Genomic DNA, 22,753 nt, shown 5'->3' with positions numbered 1-22,753 from the left:
GCGCGGGTTGGGACTCAACGCTGGTGTTGGAGTGCGGAGCCTCTCTGCAGGTCGGCTCGTCTTGGGGACCATGGCCACCGACTCCTGGGCGCTGGCGGTGGACGAGCAGGAAGCCGCTGTCAAGTCGGTCAGTGGCCTGGCGGGGATGGGGGACTGAGGAGGACCCAGTTTCCAGCACCCGAACCTCCGAGTCTGGCGGGCCCGCGCACACTGGAGTCTGCTGCGGGCGATCACTTAGTGCTGATTTGCTCCTAGAGCGAAGAAAACCCGCAGTGAGCTGCTTATCCGAGTTTGGACTAAAAAGTTGCTCCCGCGGTGACTCTGTACCTCATTATGTGTGTGAGGCTCCAAATTGGCCCTTCTCTTGACTTCTTATAAGAAATGGCAACATAAAATTCTCTTTTTTTTTTATTGTTGAGGGACAGTTTTTGAGTGAGTTCATGCTGTTTTTCACCTAACAGTCACTGCAATCATGCTTAACTGACAGTTGGCAGTTTGAAGCTCTCCAGAATACCAGGTTTTTTTTTGTTTGTGTTAATGCTTCACTTAGCAACACATACATGTTTAGTTACTATTTTAAGTGACGTTTAGTTTTATTTATTAGGTTGTTTTGATTTTGAGTTTTTTTGGGTGAACGGTGGAGGGTTCGAGATAGTGTAGCCCAGACTGCCCTCTGACTTGCTGTGTAGCTGAGACCGGCCATGAGAGCCTGAATTCCTATCTCTTTGCCTCCTCTTAGTGTTTGGGTTACCGATTTGCGGCCTTTGTTTTGTTTTTGACACAGCCCAACTGGCCTCACTGTTTAACTCAGGGTGGCCTCAATACTTTTAATAAATATGGGGTGTGTGTGTGTGTGTGTGTGTGTGTGTGTGTGTGGTGTTTTGCCTGTGTGTATCTGTGCACCACACTTGTGCCTGCATATGTTAGAAAGAGGGTGTTGGATCCCCTGGAGCTGGGATTTCAAACTTGTGCTGGCCCTCTGCTAGAGCAGCAAGCTCCCTTAACCGCTGAACCAGTTCAGTAGAAGAACCAGCAGCAATTGTTTTTCTGTTTCTTTGTTTGTTTGTTTGTTTTTGTTTGGATTTGCTTTGTGTATGTACATGTGTAATTTGAGCATGCATGTGCTACAGTTCATGTGTGGAGGTCAGGAGATAACTTGTGAGGGTAATTCTCTTTCTTCAATTTGTTGGGGTTAGTAACGTGAGCTACCCACTGAGCAATCCTATGAGTCGCGTCTGAAGTCTCAAATCTAGTGATTATTCCTAAAAGGTAGTGACTGCGAGGTTTGGGGTTTTTTTTCTTCTCCAGTTTAATTATGTGTAGTCCTGGATGTCCTGGAATTTGCTCTGTAGACTCAGAGATCCACCTGCCTCTGCCTCCTAAGTGCTGGGACTACAGGTGTGTGATACCTTTCCCAGGTTTGTCTGCTTTCTCATGGCCTCTCCCCCATTAAAGGAGAAATTGTGTTCACCTGCTTTTTCTGTAGAAAACCTGGTTCCTAAACTCTTAAACTGGTAGTTTAAATGAGACGTTCCCCATAGACTTGGACATTTTGACACTTGGTCCCCATTTGGTGCTACTGGTTAGGGAGTCTTAGGAGGTTTGGCTTTGCTGGGGAAAGTATGTCCCTTAGAGGCTGCCTGATTTCCAGTACAGTTAAAGATGTAGGCCTTCAGCACCCAGCCCCGGTCACCATGCTTTGCTCTGCTTCATGGACCCTTATCGCTAGACTAACGCTAGAACCACGAGCCCGAGGAGCGCTTGTGTAGATTGTCCTGGTATGCTGTTTCCTCGCAGCAGTAGGAACTCCGTAATGCACAGGAGCGCACAGTAGGTCGGTTGGAGAGGGCAACTTGGGAAGGACATTACCACTTGGCAAAGTCAGTACAGTGACTCTAGGAAGAGTAACAGTCCCCAGGTGTGTTGTTGGTTCACACTTTTGTTTAATATTTTATTTTATGTGAGTACATTGTCGCTGTCTTCACACACACCAGAAGAGGGCATCAGATCCCATTACAGATGGTTATGAGCCACCATGTGGTTGCTGAGAATTGAACTCAGGACCTCTGGAAGAGCAGTCCATGTTCTTAAACCATTGAGCCATCTCTCCAGCCCGGTTCACACTTTTAATATCAGCACATGGGAAGCTGAAACAGGTGAATCATCTCTGAGTTCAAGGACCCAAGGCTATGCACAAAGACCCTGTCTGTAAACACCAATAACCCATGATGTTAACTTAGGGATCTTGGGGACAGACCCAAGGTTCCGGGAACCTAAATCATCTGTCTTAGATGCTGTTGTCTTTGCTGTGGCAAAATACAAATACATGACAAGAGCAAGAGTTTATCTCGGCTTGGTGAGGTGGCACGTGCCTTCAGTCCAGTACTCAGGAGGTAGAGGCAGGTGGATCTCTGAGTTTGAGGCCATTCTCGTCTACCTGTTGAGTTCTAGAACATCCATGGCTACACAAAGAGCCATGTCATAGACAACCCCCCCACCCCCACCCCCACACACACAAAGTATTTTTGCCTCCTAGTTTAAGAAGGGCACATGGTCTGTAATGGTGGAAGGCATGGTGCAGGGAACTGTGCCACATCCTCAAGTCAGGAGAGAGACGCTGCTGCAGCTGCTTGCATTCACTCCTCATTCAATCCTGGACCCTAGGGCTGGGAAAGGTGCAGCCTGCACTTCAGTGTAGGTCTTCCTACGTCAGGTGAACCTCTCAGGAGCTTGTCTTTCATTATACATACCATCGAGTGGACAATCAAGATTGTCCACGCCACCTTCAGCTCTTACTGTGGACAGTTCTGTGTTATTAAATACCTGTGACTCTGATTGTTACATTTGTAAGTCTCCTGGTGCAAGCTGGCTTCTAACTCAGTGACCCTCAGCTCTGATCTTCCTGCCTCCACCTCCCAGGTACTGGATAAAGAAAGGCCTATTTTACTACACTGGCTTACTGTGCTGCTCTCTAACTTGCATGCAGGTGGTCGGTAGGACAGGTAACTTGCTGCTGTTTAAGTTTGGGGTTAAAGAGGCTGGCAGCACACCTGTCCAGTTTGTTTAGTGTCCTGGGTTTGACCCTTGCTTCACTAAAAACCCAAACAAACAGAAACTTGGATATGTTGTAGAAAAAGTGTATGTTAGAAAAACAAATGTTTGAAGCTTCTTTCCCAGTGTCCCCATACCATTATGGTTAACCCGTGCCCACTTGCTCTGTTTATGCTGCTGAGGAAACAGGAGATGGTTTGCCCAGGCCCTTAGTACTTCTATATTGTGTAGAACAAGCCAGCTCCCCAGCCAGCTCTGCAATAGTTTCTGCTAACTGCTTATGAGGCATTCCACTGCCTTCCTTGGTTGGGTCTTTTGCTTACTGTTTCCTTTTGTTCTCACTCAGATGAACAGTTTGCAGATCAAGGAAGAGAAAGTCAAAGCAGACACCAATGGTGAGTCAACGGTAACTACAGACTAGGTACCAAGTTTACCTGGGCTGGTGCCAGGGCTCCCTGCAACGAGCAGTGAGATTGTCCTAGAGCCCATGCGTAACATGTCAGCCCTGGAATGGAGCCCGAATTAGGAATTTCTGAAGAGGGAATGTTTTCCAGATTTTTCTAGCTTCTGATGCCTTAAAAACAAAAGTCACTATTGTATTCTCCTGTTTAAGGTTTGAATCTTTGGGTCCAGGCGTGGTGGCTCTCATCTGTGATTCCCCTGGGCAGGAGGTTTTAGATCCCTCCTGCTAAGGACATAGCAAAACTCTGTTTCAGAAACAAACAAAAATCAATAACTCAGAAAATCCATAAAGGCACAAGGCGCCCCTCCATGCTGTTATAGTACTGTTCTCACACCAAGGCGTCCATTTGCTGGTCTCCCTAACCTCTGAGGAAGCACTCAAAGGTGTGCTGTTTAAATCGTAATAGCTGCCGGGTGCTGCAGGCCTGTGTCCAGGGGAAGCAGAGGCAGGCGGGCTTCCGAGCTAGAGACCAGCTAGAGCTACAAACGAACAAACAAACTCCAACCCACAGCCCTGGCTCCTAGTGCTTTGCTGGCGGTCTTTGGTATTTCTTGAGTTTTAACAATTTTACTCAGATCTCTGCCCTCACTTCACATAGCATTCTCTCAAGTAGCCTTTCTTCTTCCATCGATTGACTGATTGAAAGTGCTGGGAGTAAACTCAGAGTCACAAACACTTGAGGCAAATACTCTGTCACTCCTTAGCCATAGGTGTACCCCCTTTTTATATAGGTCCAGTAACATTTTGGATAGGGTACACTTAAGCAGTGGTATCTGCAGTGACCCCATTTTCAGATAAGATCCCTTTCTGAGGTACAGGGGGTTAGGACAAGGATAAATGAATTTTAGGAGTGCTGGGTTCAGTCCATGACACAGAAGTGATGACTGTTAGGGACATTTTAATTTAGTTTCATTTCTCTTAGCTTGGTCATTTGTGGTTTTTTGGTAGCAAGGCCGTGCTCTATAACTGAGGCTGGACTCGAATGCACAGATGCCTCTAGCCTTGGCATCCTAAGTTTGAGGATTGCAGACCGTTACTGTGCCTGGATCTGAATTTTGAATGATGCTCCAAAGGATCTTTATGTATGGGGACTCCTATTTCATTCTTTGTCATCTCCTGGTTGTCTTTCCCTGTCACAACCTCTGTCTGAGAGGTGACAAAATAATGCACAGAATTGATTTTTCGTGCACCTATAGTTCTTTGCAAGCTGAGCTACACAACGTCCCCTTATGTTGGTTGAGATTAATCGTGTTTGTCTCAATTTGATATCCTAAACTAGATCTTAGAATCACCGTGAGCTGAAATACTTTACCTTGTGTAATGTTTTTGTACAACAATTTACCCAAGATACATTTGCTAGGTCAAGAGTATAAGCATTTGAGAACATATTGTGGCACGGAGAGATGACTCTCTGCTTCGGAGTTCTCAGTGCTTTTGCCGAAGTCCAGCTGTGTTCTCAGCAGCCCATCAGGCAGTTGATTCACAGCATCCTGTAACTACACCCTCCTGGCCTCAGGACACCTGCCCTCTTGTGAACGTGCATAGACATATAATTTAATCTAAAAGAATTTCTTTCTTTCCTTTTCCTTTTTTTTTTGTTTTTTTTTAAAGATTTATTTATTTTATTTATATATTAGTACACTGTAGCTGTCTTCAGACACATCAGAAGAGAGCATCCCATTACAGATGGTTATGAGCCACCATGTGGTTGCTGGGAATTGAACTCAGGACCTCTGGAAGAGCAGTCAGTGCTCTTAACCACTGAGCCATCTCTTCAGCCCTTTTTTTTTTTTTTTTTTTTTTTTTTTGGTTTTTTTGAGACAGGTTTTCACCTGCCTCTCCAAGTGCAGGCACTAATCCAAGTGCAGTCATTAAAGGCGCAGGCCACCACCAGCAGGCTTGAAAATAAATCTTTGGAAATGTTGTTATTGTGTGTGTGAGACGGATGTGTCACACCCATGTGGAGGTCGGAGCACAGCTTACAGGAGTTGGTTCTGTCCTGCCAGGTGTGACCTGGAGATTGAACTTGGGTCATCAGGTTTGACAGCAAATACTTTTATCCAATCCTTCTCAATTTTTACAAAAATTTTCAAAGTAGGGGTGACGATATTGTAGCATGCAGGAGCTTAGTGCCATATAAGACAGTCATGCTGTTGCCTTTTTTGTAATCTAAATATGTGGAAGTAGGAGCACGAGGGTTAGAGGTTCAGCATGATCCCCTGCTACATAGCAAACTGCAGGCTAGCCTGGACTACATGACAGTTGTCTCGAAAACAAAACAAAGTACTCTCTGCAAAATTGTTTTATTTTTAGTGTTTTAGAACAAGGTCTCCATATATATCCTTGACTGACTTGGAATTTATATATAGACCAGGCTAGCCTCAAATTCTGGGTAAGCTTGATTCTGCTTTCTTAGTCTTGGGATTTCAGTCACCACTATGCAATACTCTATAAGTATTCTATGATTTTATATTTCTGTTCTCAGAGCCTGAAAGTGTCTATTTCCATATAGTCTCATCACAAAATGTTTAGTCAGACTTTTAAGAGTTTTTCTAGTGGGGTTGGAGATTTAGCTCAGTGGTAGAGCGCTTGCCTAGCAAGCGCAAGGCCCTGGGTTCGGTCCCCAGCTCCGAAAAAAAAAAATTTTTTTTTTCTAGTGTCATAGGTAAAAGAGAATAGAATTTACTATGTAATGCTTTGCTGTATTTTAGAATAATCAAGTAACCAGCAGCCACATATTTTTGTGATTCTCAGTTCAAATTTAAGTTTTTCTTATGCACTTAACATACTTTGTAGACATAAAATCCATTAAATGTGAAGAAATGTCATCTCCTTACAGTCATTCACTTAGTGAGTTTTAGTGTTTAGTGTCCCAGCCTTAGGTGGGTTTAGTGGTTGCCTTTCTAATGACAGCTGTTCTCTTGTGTAGGTGTTATCAAAACCAGCACCACTGCAGAAAAGACAGAGGAAGAAGAGAAAGGTAACCATTCTTTGAAGTATGCTGTGAGAGACCTCATGTGACCCTGCCTAACCACTGGAGCTAGCGACACTCTTATGGGAACAGGGAAGTGAGGGGAGATGAAGAGTTTGCTGTCCCGGAAGCTGGAGAAAATCTCTTCAGCAGTAGGATGTCAGATCTGGGAAGATGGCTCACTCACTAAAGTGCCTCCGTGAAAGCATGACCTGAGTTGTGCCCCCAGTTTCTAGCTCGTGAAAACACATGCAGTGGCATGTGTGTGTAAGCCTGGCACTGAGGGAGGGGTGGTGTGACGCTTGCAGTGCGATCCCAAGCTCTCCGCCTAGCCATTCTAAACAACTAGTCAGCTGCAGGCTCACTGAGACCCTGTCATGAGCTGAGGAAGCAGGTGAGGAAGATGCACAATCTCAATCTCAGACTTCACACGTATGTGCACCTTTGAACTCATACAGACACATACATTACACATGCACAAATGTGCAGAGCAGGTGTGTCAGGTTGGACATGCACCTCAAGGGCCAAACACTTGTGTTAGGCCGTGAGTTCTATCCCCATCACTGGAAAAACAAACCAAAGGGCGTCACGATAGCTATAAGGTGATTGAGGAAATAGGCATCATGTGCTTGTGGTCTCAGCTGCTTGAGAGGCTGAGGCAAATGAAGTTTAAAACAAAAATAGCTTAGTGCAGAGACAGGAATCCAAGTACTCAGTCCCTGCAGCAGGAGGATGCTGTGAGTTCAAGTAAGACCCTGTCTCCAGTAACTTAAACTGTACAGGGAGTGGCTTTTCTCCACCGTGATTGCTTGTCTAGAGCAGAGATGGGAAAGTGCATTTCCTCGGGTGAGAATTCCCCAGTGGATGAAGAAAATCTGTTCTCTCCTGACAGAGGACAGAGCTGCTCAGTCTTTACTCAACAAGCTGATCAGAAGCAATCTTGTGGATAACACCAACCAAGTGGAAGTCCTGCAGAGGGACCCGAGCTCCCCGCTCTACTCAGTGAAGTCCTTCGAGGAGCTTCGCCTGTGAGTACTTACCAGTCAGAACAGCTCTTCCTCAGTCCCCGTAAATCAGTTCTCAAGACTTGGCCTGGTAGCACAGGCCTTTAATCCCACACTTAGTAGGCAGAGGCAGGGGATCTCTGAGTTCATTCTAGCCAAGACTACGTAAGGAGACCCTATCTCAAAAATAAAAAAAAAAAAAAAACAAATTTCAGCATTTTGGATTCTTGTGGACTTTCATTTTGGCTTTAAATTTTTAAAAACAAATCATATTATGTCTCTGAGTAGGAGGTAATCTACATAATTAAACGTGAGTGTGGGAGGGGCAAGGTTTGTGGCTCAGGTAGTTGTAGAGTGAGTGCTTGCTTAGCAAATGTGAGGTCCTGAGTTTGATCCCTTGCACTGCACAAAACAAGCATTGAGTGGCATGCCTATGTACAATCCCAGCATTTCAGAGATCTTGCAGGCTGGAGGTCAAACCTCAAGGTCATTCTAGGCAACACAGCAAGTTTGAGGCCAGCCTTGGACACACGAGACTGTATGCATGTGTATACAGTGATAATCTTCTATCTCTCTCCTGACTATCCTTTTTCTTCCAGTATAGCTTTCTCTTTTTCTTTAGACACTGGATCCCCGAGTGGTCTGGTGGTAGTGCAGGCCCATAATCCAGCTGCTTTGAAGGATCAGAAGTTCAGGATCTGCTTGGGGTACAGAGTGCATGTGGGATCCCACTATGTTGTCCTTGCTAGCCTTGGACACCTAGCATCAAGGATCCTCCCACCCGAGCCTCATGGGTAGCTGGGACTACAAGTGTGCATGTGCACCTGATTTTCTTAGTAGAGACTGAAATGCTACAGATTCATTCATCATAGCTGAAAGTCTTTTTGTTTTTCTTTTATACTCTTAGAACTTTGAATAAAATATTGGCTGACAGGTGATTTCTGGATGTCAGGAACATGTCTTATTAGGTAAGCCCTTTGGAAGACTACAGGGTTTACACACATTTTTATCTGCTTTTAGAAAGTGTCTGAAGAACCTGGATTCTGATACTGTTGGGGTCTGGGGTTGCTCAGATAATGAGGACAGAACCTTCAAAGTCAGAAAGAAACCAGAAGCACCTTTATTCACTGTGGGAAGCACTTCTAGCTGGCTAAGGATGCAGTCAGATTCAGGTACCGAGCTGCTTCTCTGAAGGGAGGGAGCAGGCTCTTTTTAAAGCCTAAAACCTCAAGCAGATGTTCAGAGGATGATAGAGAAGAAATTTCTTAGTTGGGGTTAGTCCTTGAGTAACCTGTCTCAAAATGTGGCTGATAGCAGGATGTTTGTAGAGGTTCAAGGCTTTTTTATTTATTGAGGCATTGGTCTTATCTTTATGGGGCTGACACAGGCCAGATGGTTTTTACTGTAACTGAAGAGAATGTAGGGCAATGACATATAGTAAAATGGGGGCAGTGGCCCCATACTTGGAGTTGCTCTAGGCAGTACTGAGAGTGCAGTGCAACCTTTGATAGGCCAGGCTTTGAGTAAAAGGAGTGCCTCGTGGGGTTGGGGATTTAGCTCAGTGGTAGAGCGCTTGCCTAGCGAGCACAAGGCCCTGGGTTCGGTCCCCAGCTCCGAAAAAAAAAAAGAAAAAAAAAAAAAAAAAAAAAGGAGTGCCTCGTGATAAAATACACCTAATAGCTCTCAGAAGAGGTTTTATTGGAAGTGCGGCTGGGCTGTATAGCACTGTGCACTAGGCAGCACTGCCATACCGACCACTTGAAAATGTAGGACGGATGGAGCTCTTGTAGGAAATACTCTGTGTGAGAGAGAAACAGATTTTCCTCTGAACCTGGAGTATGTCCATGCAGCTAGATATCCCAGGATCCTCCTGGCTCACTACCGTCCTGCTCTCCTTGGTGTCATAGGTGTGTACCACTACTCAGCTTTTACCTGAGTGCTGGACATCTAAACCCAGGCCGTCATGCTTCTGTGGTGGAACTTTACCAGCTGAGCTGTCGGCACCCCATTCATATTGATATGAATTATGTTTATATTGATAATGATTATGTTTCTGTCACAATCTTTTTGGTTTGGCTTTTGGTTGGATTTGGGTTTAGGTTTTTTGAGACAAGGTTTCTTTGTGTAGCCCTGACTGTCATGGAACTGGCTCTGTAGACCAGGCTAGTCTCACAGAAATCCACCTACCTCTGCCTCCCACGTGCTAGGATTAAAGGTGTGCACCACCACTGCCTGACAAGAATATATTTTTTAATTTAGCTATTTTACATATGAGTGCTTTTGCCTCACATGCGTATGTGCACCATTTGTGTGCCTAGTGCAAATGGAGGTCAGAGAAGGCATGAGATCTGAAGCTATAGTAACAGATGGCTGTGCCACCACCATGTGGATGCTGGGAACAGAACTCAGGTCCTCTGGAAGAACAGCCAGTGCACTGAACCATCTCTCCATCCCTCCCCTTTCTTAAGATCTTACTACATAGCATTTCAGAGGCTGCCTTCGTTACCCAATAGAGAATACCAAAGGGTTTTGTTGATAGGAAAATTAGCTATGTCTGAGAACCTAGATATGCCAGAATTTACTTTCTAGAGATTCGTTCATCTCTTAAACATTTTAAAATATTTTAAAATTTACTATTTTTATCTTTAGTATAAAATTTTCATTATGTATGTTTTGCCTACATACACACATTGTGTGTGTATTTATATATATTTGTATAAATAATTATATACATATTAGTGTACCAAGGGCATGTCTGGGCCCGTTAGAGACCAGAAGAGTGCAGTCATTAAGATCCCATAGAAACAGAATTACAAACAGTTGTGAGCTACCACGTGGGTGCTGAGAATTTAACCAGCTTCTTTTGGAAGAACAGCTAGTGCTCTTAGCTACTGAGCCATCTCTAGTCCTTTTGTCTTTAAATTTTTTATAGTATATATCTCCGTGTGTGCACGAGTACAAACTACACAGAGACAAGAGTAGAGACTAGAGGATGAGTTGGAGTCGGTTCTCCTTTTCTATCATCTGGGTTCCAGCCAACAGATCAAACTCAGGTCATTAGGCTTGGTAGCAGTGGCTTTCCTCATAGCCATCTTGTTAGTCTTGCCCCCCCTCCCTTTTTTTTTTAACTCACTCCGTAGCTCAGGCTGACCTAGAACTCACTGTAGCCCAGGATAGTGTGCTCGAGGCTGTCTTTCTATCAGCTTTCTGAGTATTGTGATTACAGATTTGAGACATCATTTTAGATTTTTTTGTGAAAAGTTGAGCATAGGAAATACTGTGGTCTCAGCACTCAGGACAGAGTAAAGTGGTCAGGAATTCAAGGTGACCCTCAGCAACATGGTGAGTTCAAATCCAAACTGGGTTACATAAACTCTTTCCTTTAAGAAACAATAAAAATTAAAAATAAGCAAAAAGTTTTGGGTTTTTCTTAAATACTTTGTGAATATAGAGGTAGTAGAGAAGTTGTTATAAATGTGACCGCAATTGATATTTATTATGTAGTTACATGAAAACTTGTTGCCAGGACTGGGGATGTAGCTTAGTTGCTCTAGTGTTTGCCTAGCATGTATGAAGCCCTGGCTGCAGTCCCTGTAGAGCACGAAGTGTGGTGATGCACTTGGGACATGAGTTAGGGTGTGAGGTATATCAGGTTTCAGAACAGCCGGCTCCATAGGGACCTTATCTCCTAGAAAGAAAAATAGTTTTACGTAAATTCAATTTTTCTAAAGAAATTCTACATTGCAACAATATAGCAAGCAGTGTTTATTTTAGAAATTTCCTTTATAACTTATGAAATAAATATCACTTTGCTGTGTATAGAGAACACTTGTCATCCTGATCTGACCAGATGGGTGGGTCTGCTGAAAGCGTGGATTCTTCCCTCCGTCTAAGAAACTGTAATAGTCACAGAGAAGGCTAAGATGAGGCTCTGGTTTTAGATGGTTTGCATGGTGTCGGGGCTGGAGAGATGGCTTGTGGATTAGGCCCGGTCACTGCTGTTGCAGTAGACTGAAGCTTGATTCCCTGCACCCGCTTCCAGCAGCTCACAACTGCTTGTTAACTCTAGCTCCAGTGAGCGCAGTCCCTTTTTCTGTCTTCCATAGGCACTCACACACACCGACGCATACACGTATGAATTCGTACACATAGATAAAAATGAATCTTTTTACAAAAGTTTGGAGTTGGTGAGGTGGTTAATTGGGTAAAGGCACTTACTACCAAGCCTGATAACCTGAGTTCAATCCCAAGGACCTTCACGGTGAAAAGAGAATGCTGACTTACGCCATGGCACATGCACGTACACACAGAGAATAACCACATGTAAATTTTAGAGTAACAGTTTGGCTAAGCATCATACCTAGGTAGATCTAGGGAAGGTGAGAGTCTTTAAGAACATTTTAATTGCTGGAAACCCATCTTGTCTCTACCCTTCCTCCTAGGAAACCACAGCTTCTCCAAGGAGTCTATGCCATGGGCTTCAATCGACCATCCAAGATCCAGGAGAATGCTTTGCCCATGATGCTTGCTGAACCGTGAGTGCAGACCCGGCTGTCCCTCTTCATAGTTGGTTTAACTAAATGTTTCACAAATGGCTCTCATTGTTTCTGGGCACAGAACGGGCTGTCTGGGACAACCTGCTTTCTCAGGAAAAGAGCTTCAAAACTGCAGAGAGAATCAAGGGGATTTAAACATACTTCTTGGGGGGCGGGGAGGGAGGAGCATTGAGACACGATGTCTTGTGTAGTCCTGGCTATCCTTAACCTTGCTCTATAGACTAGGATGGCCTCAAACTCGAGATCTTGCCTGCCCCTGCCTCCGAGTGGTGGGGTTAAAGGCATATGTGCTAAATAACACTCCTGGCCTTCACTGGGCATTTTTGATGACCTAGATTTACTCTCTGCTTCTTTAAAAACAAGACAAGTATTTTGAGGAGTTGGAGAGATGGCTCAGCAGTTAAGAGCACTCTTTTAGAGAACCTAGGTTTAATTCCCAGCAACCACATGGTGATTCACAACAGTGTATATAACTCTAGTCCTAGGGGATCTGATGCCCATTTCTGACCTCCAAGGCACACAAGTGGTGCACAGACATGTAGGCTAAAGATCCATGCACATAGAATAATTTTTTAAAAATACTACTTTGAAATTTTTAAACTCCACAACAAAAAATGTATATAGAAAAATACCAGGAATATCTTTGTAGCTCTATTCAGCATTTACGGTATTACATTAATAAAGTTGCAAGTGGAACCTCCCATGAACTCTTCCATCTCTTGTCTACCCCACCTTCAGAAGCAAATGCCTTCCTGACATGGGCTATCTCCTTGTGTGTCTTTAAATCCTTTCACTATGTGCATAGTTGTCTAAGGCTCTGAAGGGTAGCATGCATATTTTTAAAACCCAGATAAATGATACTGTATTTTGTAGAACTTTTTTTATATCAACTTCTTTTTGGCTGTTTGTCTTTGTTTTTTTTTTTTTTTTTTTTTGAAATAGATTATTACTATGTAGCTTTGGTTGTCTTGAAACTCACTCTGTAGAGCTGGCTGGCCTTGAACTCACGGTGATCCACTTGCTTCTACCTCCTCAGTGTTGCAATTAAAGGCATGTACCACCACACATGGCTTCAACTCTTTTTTAATGACAAAACACCATGGTATTGGGTGAGGTGATGTAGATTGTAAAGGTTCCTTCTAAAACGCCCATTACACCTAATTATGAACTCAGTATGCAGAAGTAAGATCAGGGTTTGTAAGTTTGAGGCCAACCTCCTGAGCTTTATAATAAGACCCTGAAGAAAGAAAGGAGAATTCACCAACTGAGTCAGTGTCTTAAGTCATCTGTGTAGGTGGGAAGAGAGAGTATCCAGAAAGTTGAAATTCAGGGGCATGTTATAGCTCAGCAGAAAACATCATTGGGCTTCTGTGGCCTAGATATTACTCCAGGCTTGATCTCTCTGGGACACTTGGGCATTAAAACTAGGACACTCCAGAATGAGGATTTTGTTGGTGTGAACCCATCTAAATAATAATTGGTTTAAAAAAAAAAAACTGACAGAATAAAGTGGAGCTGGTATGGTAGCTTAGAGTAAATAAGCCTTCCAATAATTGACATCTGTTAGATGGACCATGTGGTGAAAGGAAAGAACCAACTCCTAAAAATTGTCCTCTGAGTTCACACTTGCACATCTCCACTCCCCAAAACACTAAGCACTTAATTTGTAAATCTTTGGAAGGAACTAGAGAGATGCCTCATGGTTCTAAGAACACATCCTGCTCTTCCACATGACCCAAGTTTGGTTCCGACTACTCGGTCAGGTGGTTCACAACTTCTGTGACTGGAGTTCTAGAAGATGTGATATCTGATTCCCTCTTCTGGTCTCTGTGTGCACTCATTTGCACATACATGTCATACCTCTACACAGATATACAGATGTACATAAATGAATGATAAAAACATTTTTAAAATGTAGGAGTTGAAATGTAGCTTGGTGGCAGATTGTCAAGTGAAATAATGTATGAAAGTTAATTTCTGTTCAGTGCAGAAACAGAAAATAAAAAGAGGGGTTGGGGATTTAGCTCAGTAGTAGAGCGCTTGCCTAGGAAGCGCAAGGCCCTGGGTTCGGTCCACAGCTCCGAAAAAAAGAACCAAAAAAAGAAAATAAAAAGAAACTTAAGTGGATGTGTGTGTGTGTGTGTGTTTATACATACATACATACATATATATTCTTTTTTTTTTTTCCGAAGCTGGGGACCGATCCCAGGGTCTTGCACTTGCTAGGCAAGCGCTCTACCACTGAGCTAAATCCCCAACCTTTTCTTTTTTTTGAGACAAGATCTCACCATGTAGCATTGACTGTCCATGAATTTGGTACCTAAACCAGGCTGCTCTCAAACTTAGATCTGCCTATGTCTACCTCCTATGTGAAATTAAAAGTGTAGATCACCACACCTTACTCCAATATTGTTTCTTTGTCAATGCAGCCCACAGAACCTGATTGCACAGTCCCAGTCTGGTACTGGGAAAACAGCTGCCTTTGTCTTAGCTATGCTCAGCAGAGTGGAACCAGCAGACAGACACCCTCAGGTGAGTGTTAGAAGCCTAGGAGCTGTTGCTTGGCTGCCCTGAGGACCAGTAGTGTCATCTGATGACACTGAGGTATGACTGATGTTGGCACCTTAGTCTTGGGCTATCTCAAAGCAGGTTAGTGTTCCAGGCCTTGACAGGATTAGGATTCTTTTGGAGACCTCAGCCTTAAGCAGTGATTTCTAAAGGCCTCCACCAGTTCTGAACCAGGGCTCCCACTAAAGCCAGGTTCCTTACTGACAGACATTTGTTCAATATGTGAGAGATGAGCCTGCCTGAGAGTGGGTCCCTTGCACTATTCAAGAGGTAATAACATCAGGGTGCCAGTGGCTTAGGCCCATTGTCCTTACTAAACTCACCTTCTATGATTTCTCTGCCAGTGTTTGTGCCTGTCCCCAACATACGAGCTGGCACTGCAAACAGGAAAAGTGATTGAGCAGATGGGCAAATTTCATCCAGAATTGAAGCTAGCTTATGCTGTTCGAGGCAATAAATGTAAGTATAAGGGAAAAGGGCTAAACAGAGATGAAATTTGTAAGTTTGGGCTACTATGCCTGACCAGTGGCCTAATTTCTTACAATGGAATGTTAAAGTGAACATGAACTTGTTTAAACTTGACCTCGCTGAAGTTTCAGAGGGTGTGTGTCATAGGCATCTGTGTTTTAAACTAAAGGGATTTGTCCTTAGCTGTACAAGTAGAATATTCATAGACCAGGAAACAACAAGTCTGCCAGGATCCTTGACAGCTACCAGCTTAGGAGGAACTAGGTGACCTGCACGGGAGAGTAGATGGCAGAAGATGATATGGAAAGACACATGGAGGTAGAGAGGAGCTTCATGACCTCAGCCGTGGAAAGAGCTGGAGAGACAGGTCAGTTGGTAAGAGCACTGACTGCTTTTCTAGAAGGACCCAGGTTCAGTTTCTTTAGCATCCATACGAAAAACAGAAAGCTGTCAGGAACTCCAGTTCCTGGGAATCTGGCCCTCCCGTCTGGACTTTGCGGGCACCAGGCACAGCACTCCACTCTTCACCCATGTGTAAACTAAGAAACGTTTTTGAAGGTTTTAGGGAGTAGAAAGAAGTGTGCGCATTTGTGTCCATGGTGCAATGACTGGTGTTTTACTCCACAGTTGAAGAAGAGAGGCGTGAGGACGACGCCTCTTTGTTTATTGGGGTGGGACTGTGTGCGGATCAGAGGATAATTGTGGGAGTCAGTTCTTTCTTTTCACCCTGGGTTTTCAGGGATTGAATTTAGTTCCTTGGATCTGACAGGAGCCTTAGCATACTAAGCCATCTTTTTTTTTTTTTTTTTTTTTTTTTGGTTCTTTTTTTCGGAGCTGGGGACCGAACCCAGGGCCTTGCGCTTCCTAGGTAAGCGCTCTACCACTGAGCTAAATCCCCAGCCCCCCATACTAAGCCATCTTACCAGCTCCCCCACATTTAGAAATCTGACATTTGGGTTCGGTCCCCAGCTCCGAAAAAAAAAAAAAAGAAATCTGACATTGACTTGTTCTGACACTTCTGAGACATGTAGAAGACTTTTTCCCCCCAGAACTGGCTTTGTCTTGGGAATGCCTGAAGAAAACTTCTCTTTTACACAGTGGAAAGAGGTCAGAAGGTCGGTGAGCAGATTGTCATCGGTACCCCTGGGACCGTCCTGGACTGGTGCTCCAAACTGAAGTTCATTGACCCCAAGAAGATCAAGGTGTTTGTTCTGGACGAGGCTGATGTGATGATAGCGACTCAGGGCCACCAAGACCAGAGCATCCGCATCCAGAGGTAGGAACTAGAGCCAGGGGGAACTTGCCAGAGCTCCTCCTGCATCTTTGGGTTCTTTGCTCTGCTCTGTGCAGCTACATTGGTGCTGTGGGCCATTTCCACAGCGGCTGTCACCATGCTTCCAGCATGGGTCGAGAAGAGAGACCTGGGCCCCTCACTCAGCCCCAGTGCCGTGCTGGGTGTGCTCCTCCTTCCCCAGGATGCTCTCTCCCCACCTCAGCCTGCTGGGGCCATGACCCATCCAGAACGGGGAGGCTGAGCTTGTGCTCCTTCTGGTTGTAAAACCTTGGAGTCTTGCCAAGCGCCTGGGCCTCCCCTTGCAGGATGCTGCCCAGAAACTGCCAGATGCTGCTTTTCTCTGCCACCTTTGAAGACTCAGTGTGGAAGTTTGCCCAGAAGGTGGTCCCAGACCCCAACATCATCAAGCTGAAGCGTGAAGAGGAGACGTTGGATACCATCAAACAGTATTATGTCCTTTGCAATAACAGAGAGGAGAAGTTCCAGGCCCTGTGCAACTTGTACGGGGCCATCACCATCGCCCAAGCCATGATCTTCTGCCATGTGAGTAGTCCGAGGTCTGCTCTATGCAGTCCCTACATCATTCAGCCCCTTGCTCAAAAGGACCAAATTCTCTGTAGCAAGCAATTAGCTCATGGGGATGGAGAAAATAAGTGGTCTATTTAGCCCTCATGTTCTAGGGCTCACATAGCTTTAACACAACATTCCTGGAACAGTATCTGTGTGTAGGGGATATGTTATCGGAAAATCTAAGCAAAATCGTTAATGACTTCTAGGAAAAAGAAGAACTGTAACAAGTTGCTTATTTGTCACAGGAGGAAGCACTTGAAAATAGTGTTAGGAGACAAAAGACACATCCTCTTCTGCTAGTACAGAACATTCTGCTGTGATTTTATTTGGTGGGTTTTTTTTGTTTGTTTGTTTTTCAAGAACGGGTTTTTCTGTGCCGTGGTGCTGGCTGTCGTGGAATTCTTTTCAGAGCAGGCTGGCCTCCAGCTGCTTCTACCTCCTCAGCGCTGAAACTGAAGCTGCAGTGTGGCTTTGAACTACGGAGGCAGCTCTTCAGGCCCTTACTGCTTTATGTTCGCTTAACATTGAGCCAACCAGTGATTGCTGACCGCATTTAGTCTTGTCTCAAGACTCCTCTTACCCAGAGCCATCCCTTCACGTCTCTGACATGACATGGCTGACATGATTCTTCAGGACAGGGACATCTCAGAGAATGAATCCACATAATGGGGCAACAGTGTTGTAGGACTTCTCCGATTTCCCTACCCCCCCCTTTTTTTGTTTGTTTTTTTCTTTTTTCTTTTTTTTGGAGCTGGGGACCTAACCCAGGGCCTTGCCCTTGCTAGGCAAACGCTCTACCACCGAGCTAAATCCCCAACCCCCCCTTTTGTTTTTAATCCCATTCAGATTTGGTTTTGAGATGAATGTCTCCCTGTGTAGCTCAGACTGGCCATCAACTTATGCTCTTCTACTTCAAGACTCCCAAGTGCTAAAATTATAGGGTTTTTAAAAAATTATTATATTTACTTATTCTGTGTGTGTACATGCACAGCATGTCAGGATATCTGAGGCATCAGTTTTCTTCATCTATCATGTGAGTCTCTGGAATCGAACTCTAGTCATCAAGTTTGACAGCGAGTCTTTGCCTACTGAACCATTTCATCAGACCCAAGTGTATTTTTGTAATGAAAACTTTGTAAATCTTTTCCCTTGAAGCACTGCTGCTTACTGTTGTAGTCAGGTTGGCAGTTTTAGTGTATTTAATGTTTAGGTGGTTACAGTCTAGATCCACAACAGTCTTTAGGTACTAATATTTCTGTTTTTCCAGACCCGCAAAACAGCTAGCTGGCTGGCGGCAGAGCTCTCCAAAGAGGGCCACCAGGTGGCCCTGCTGAGTGGAGAGATGATGGTGGAGCAGAGGGCTGCTGTGATCGAGCGCTTCAGAGAAGGCAAAGAGAAGGTTCTGGTGACCACCAACGTGTGTGCCCGTGGTGAGCAGAGACTGGCCCCGTTCACCAGGCAGGGGGGCCCAGGCCTGTGAGCAAGAAAAGTTCCTGTGCTCATGGTCTCCTGGAGGTCGGAGGGTTGGGGGCCGTTCCTTCCTAGGAGGGGCTGATTGATTCCTTTGGGTGGAAGGGAAGCCAGCAGTCTGGCTGTGGTGGGAAGGTTTCCAGATGCTCCCTGACTCGTAGAGTTGTGTCCTTCGGCCTCGGCTACAGCCCTCTTTAGTGTGTGCTCTTCAGTGGCCACATGTGACCTGTCCCAGCCATGTCTCCAGTGCCACTGGGTATGTGTGGCTGATGGTACCTCCCTCCCCTTGTCTCCTGCCTGCCTCCCTTTGTACAGGTATTGATGTTGAACAAGTGTCTGTGGTCATCAATTTTGACCTTCCTGTGGACAAGGACGGGAACCCAGACAATGAGACCTACCTGCACCGCATTGGGCGCACAGGCCGCTTTGGCAAGAGGGGCCTGGCAGTAAACATGGTTGACAGCAAGCACAGCATGAATATCCTCAACAGAATCCAGGAGCATTTCAGTGAGTCCCTGAGTGGGCTCTGCCGGATCCCCTTTTCAGAGGGGGGTGTGGAAGAGTGGATGTTTCCTCAGTCCCTGAGGCGGGCTCTGTCCCTGCATATTGAGGGCTCGGGGACTGGAGTATCAGTGCCCTGGGACCAGGCTGGGAGAAGCTGACTCCTGGGATGTTGGTGTCAGTGACCAGAGCCCTGGTGCTGTCTGCTCAGGCTCAGGAAGCCTGCCCTGTGCCTAGAGGAAGCATCACTGTCCCACAGGGAGGTGCCTTCCCAGACTGCCCTGCTGTCCTAGGTGACTTCTGTCACATCTCCACGGTAGTTCACGGTGGTCTTCCAATCCTTTCTCTTTCCCTCAGATAAGAAGATAGAAAGATTGGACACAGATGACTTGGACGAGATCGAGAAAATAGCCAACTGAGAAGCTTCTCCATGGGCTGGCGCCACCCTCAGCACTCCCTGCCTGGGACTCCAGTGCTTTTATGGCATAGGCCTTGACAGGCACCTCAAAGACCAAGGTCTGAGTAGAGACTACCTACCTCATTCGGAATTACGTTTGGACTTGACAGAAATTTGTGCAAATAGGGGGAAATCTAAGGAAAGTTACATTTTAGAAAATAGTCCTAGCTGGGTGGTGGTGCACACCTTTAATCCCGGCACTTGGAGGGCAGAGACAGGTGGATCTCTGTGAGTTTGAGGCCAGCCTGATTTACTTAGTGACCTCTAGGGCAGCCAGAGCTACATCCTTGTCTTGAGAGAAGAACTGAGTTCTCAGCTCTCTTCTCCTCTAAAGCCAGTTTTCTCTTGTATGGTAATATGGTTGCTGATGCTTGGGCCGTAGGCCTTGATGCTCACTGGCTGGCTCCCTGTGTTTTGACCAACCTTCAACCTTGAATAAATGAGAGTAAAAAAGGCAGTTCAGAGAGGTCAGGAGAGACTGCTGTAGCCCACCTGCCCCTGATAGAACCAGTAGAGACTCTGTTCTCCACCCACCCCCACTCTACTTGCTCCCCCTTCCTCCCTGGTGAGCACCTTGGTTCCATTGCTATTCTTCAGATGGCAAAATGGAAGTCAGAAAATCAGACTCAAGGGTCATTGGTCTACGGGGTAGACAATCCCATTGAAGGGGAAGGTGTCTTTCCTCCTGTTGATTCCATCTATTCTGTGCCTGGCTCCATTGTTTGGTTCCAATCCATGGGGTTTCATGCCAAGTAGCAACTTAGAAAGGAAGTTATGACCAAGCAAAAACTCTCAATTATGCTGTTAGCAAACTTATGGGTTACTTCATACCTTGTATGAATAAGATTGGATAAATCAGTGATAACATCATTCTAAGAAATTTTAAAGTAATTATGAGAAACATTTTACTAATCATGATTTGTTATTTGTATTTTTCTGCTTACTAGACTAATATATGCTCATTAAAAATGTGTATAAAAGTGCTCCGTGTGCATGTGAGGCACCATGGCTACCAGCCTACTCAACACGTCCCACTCTTGCTTCTGTCGTCCACATATGCTATCGTTTGCACACGTGCACCCCTTCACAGTATTTTGTAACCCGATGGTTCAGTTTTACACCTGTTTGGCTCTGGAAAGTAGCTGTCGCCTTAATGTGCAGCTCCCCTGGTGTAGATCAGCAATCCTCAGTGATAGGGACTGAGGATTTCTACCATGTTCCATTACCTACAGTGACAGTGACTGGCTCAGTCCGTCTTGCATCTCAGTGGGTAGAATTCTTATGGTCAGTGTTGGAACATTTGAAGTCACAATCCACCAACTCTGTAGAATCCTTCTACTTCTTTTTTGAGATAGGGTCTCACTGTGTAGCTCTAGATGTCCTCAAACTCAGAAATCTACCTACCTCTGCCCCCTAAATGCTGGGATTAAAGGGGTTTACATTATCAATTTTTTAAAAACATTTATTCTGTACACAATGTTCGTAATGCCTGTATGCCTGCATGTTAAAAAAGGGCACCAGATCTCATTACAGATGGTTGTGAGGCTACCATATGGTGGCTGGGAATTGAACTCAGGACTCTGGGTAAGGGCAGCCATCTCTCCAGCCTTTATATTATCAATTTAATAAGGAGAGGGGCTGGAGAGAGGTAGCCCAGCAGTTAAGAACACCTGGTGTCCTTTAAAGGACCTTGTTTGAGTCCCAGCACCCACATTATGTTAGTCAGGTGGTTCACAACTACTTGTTACTTCCAGTTTCAGAGGAATCTGATGCCTCTGCTCTCTTTGGGTACCTGGCAGTCATGTGTACCCTACTCCCAGAGACATAAATTACCTTTAATTCCAGCACTGGTGGCAAGATCTCTTTAGTTCCAGAATATCCAGAGCTAAAATTAAGAGAACATGGCTCAAAAACAGAACTAATAGTCATTTTTCTGTTCACATAGATCTTAAGATGCCTGGTGTATTGGTGCTCAGCTGTAAGCCTAGACAGTGTAATATCAACTGAGCCCAGAAGTCAGGGATTTGGCCCTTTTTCCAAGAAAGGAAAAAGAGAAAGCAGACGAGTTTAGATAGCTTTTTGGATCTGAAATATTTTGGTCCCACAGAAGAGAAATATGAGACAGAGGTGTATTGTAGGCTAGAGTTTCAGCCCTTGAATGAGTGTGAACATGGGAGAGAAAGTATGAGATTAAAAATCAAGGTCTGCCTGGGACGGGTATTGCAGGGGACAGCAAGGTGTGCGTGCGTGTGTGTGTGGTGAGCATTTTAGCACTGGGGAAGTTTTAAAGGGGAAATGGCATAAGAAGGCACAAAACAAGATTGAACAATAGTTACTACCTATACTGACCAAATGACGACACTGAAAATGAAGAACATATCGTCTTAAAAACAAGGCAGAAAGGACTGGATAGAAAGCTCAGCAGTTGACACCAGTAGCTGCCCTTCCAGCGGATCCAGGATCAAGTCCCAGCACTTACAGGACAACCCAGAACTGTAACTCGGGTTTCAGGGGATCTGACACATACTCAGGCAAAACACCAACACATGTAAAGTTAAAAAAGGGAAGAGGGCAGATAGTGGGGTGCTGGTGGCACACTCCAGCACTGCCAAAGCAGAGGAAGACAGATCTCTGGGTTTGAGGCCAGCCTGGTCTGCAAAGAGAAACCCTGTCCCAAAAAAGCAAAATAGAAATCACAAGGCAGATAGTCTGTGGACTAGGAATGGTGCAAAATGGCTCATCCAGATCATAGCTGATTCTACCCAGCTACCCTAGTGTCAGTCCTGATAGGTCCTGTCTCTGTACATAAAACTCTAATGCAGCCTCCACATTTGTCCTATTTTAACAGAACAGTCTTCCTGCCCCAGTTTCAGAAACCATCACAGAAGAGTTAAACAACCACAGGGCAAAACCCCATGGCCCAGGTTATCAAGGAAGCGTCTTTGTTTTTAGTTAAATAGCAAGTCCCCTCACAGGGCAGTGGTGGCACATGTCTTTAGTTCCTGAACTCAGGAGACAAAGCTGACGGAACTCTTAGGAATGAGACCAACCTGGTCTACAGAGCCTAGGTACAGGAGAGCCTCTCAGAAAAGCAAAACAAATTTAGCATGCCTCCTCAACCTCCCTCAGACTGTAGGAATGAGTCATAACAACTGGAAAAAAAGTAATCTGGACAGTGACAATGAACATCTGTAATCCCAACCTGTGGGAGGCAGAGGCAGGAGGATTTCTGAACTTGAGGACAGCCTGGTCTGCAGAGAGACCCAGGACAATCAGGGCTACACAGAGGAACTCTCTTAAATTGAAAAAAAAAAAAAAGTTACCACCTGTAGGGGTTTGAAATTTAGTTCTGAGAGACACCTATTTTAGTGAGTGGTTTA

At 45.0% G+C, this 22,753-nt stretch overlaps 1 protein-coding gene across 4 annotated transcripts; it reads left to right on the top strand.

Annotated features, from left to right (window-relative positions):
- Positions 1 to 20,356, top strand: Ddx19a (DEAD-box helicase 19A). Of its 4 annotated transcripts, none has more exons than NM_001005381.2 (12): positions 1 to 127; positions 3,398 to 3,446; positions 6,444 to 6,494; positions 7,378 to 7,513; positions 11,932 to 12,024; positions 14,475 to 14,577; positions 14,958 to 15,072; positions 16,180 to 16,357; positions 16,681 to 16,918; positions 18,213 to 18,375; positions 18,731 to 18,922; positions 19,274 to 20,356. In NM_001005381.2, the coding sequence occupies exons 1-12, from the start codon at positions 71 to 73 to the stop codon at positions 19,333 to 19,335; spliced, it is 1,437 nt and encodes a 478-aa protein (NP_001005381.2). In that variant the 5' UTR covers positions 1 to 70; the 3' UTR covers positions 19,336 to 20,356. The 4 variants fall into 4 exon arrangements, with proteins under 4 accessions (NP_001005381.2, XP_063134007.1, XP_063134008.1 ...); XM_063277937.1 differs by lacking the exon at positions 1 to 127 and adding an exon at positions 2,522 to 2,919; XM_063277938.1 differs by lacking the exon at positions 1 to 127 and adding an exon at positions 2,560 to 2,713.
- The last annotated feature ends 2,397 nt before the right edge of the window (positions 20,357 to 22,753 follow it).

This window comes from Rattus norvegicus, chromosome 19 (genome assembly GCF_036323735.1).
Source record: "Rattus norvegicus strain BN/NHsdMcwi chromosome 19, GRCr8, whole genome shotgun sequence".
NCBI lineage: Eukaryota > Metazoa > Chordata > Mammalia > Rodentia > Muridae > Rattus > Rattus norvegicus.
The sequence above is the reverse complement of the archived record's forward strand: the minus strand, read 5'-3'. Positions and strand labels throughout refer to the sequence as shown.

Coding starts and splice junctions, on each gene's coding strand:
- Ddx19a (NM_001005381.2), top strand. CDS start 71: ATGGCCACCGACTCCTGGGCGCTGGCGGTGGACGAGCAGGAAGCCGCT. Junction 128..3,397: donor AGGAAGCCGCTGTCAAGTCG/GTCAGTGGCCTG, acceptor GTTCTCACTCAG/ATGAACAGTTTGCAGATCAA. Junction 3,447..6,443: donor AGTCAAAGCAGACACCAATG/GTGAGTCAACGG, acceptor TCTCTTGTGTAG/GTGTTATCAAAACCAGCACC.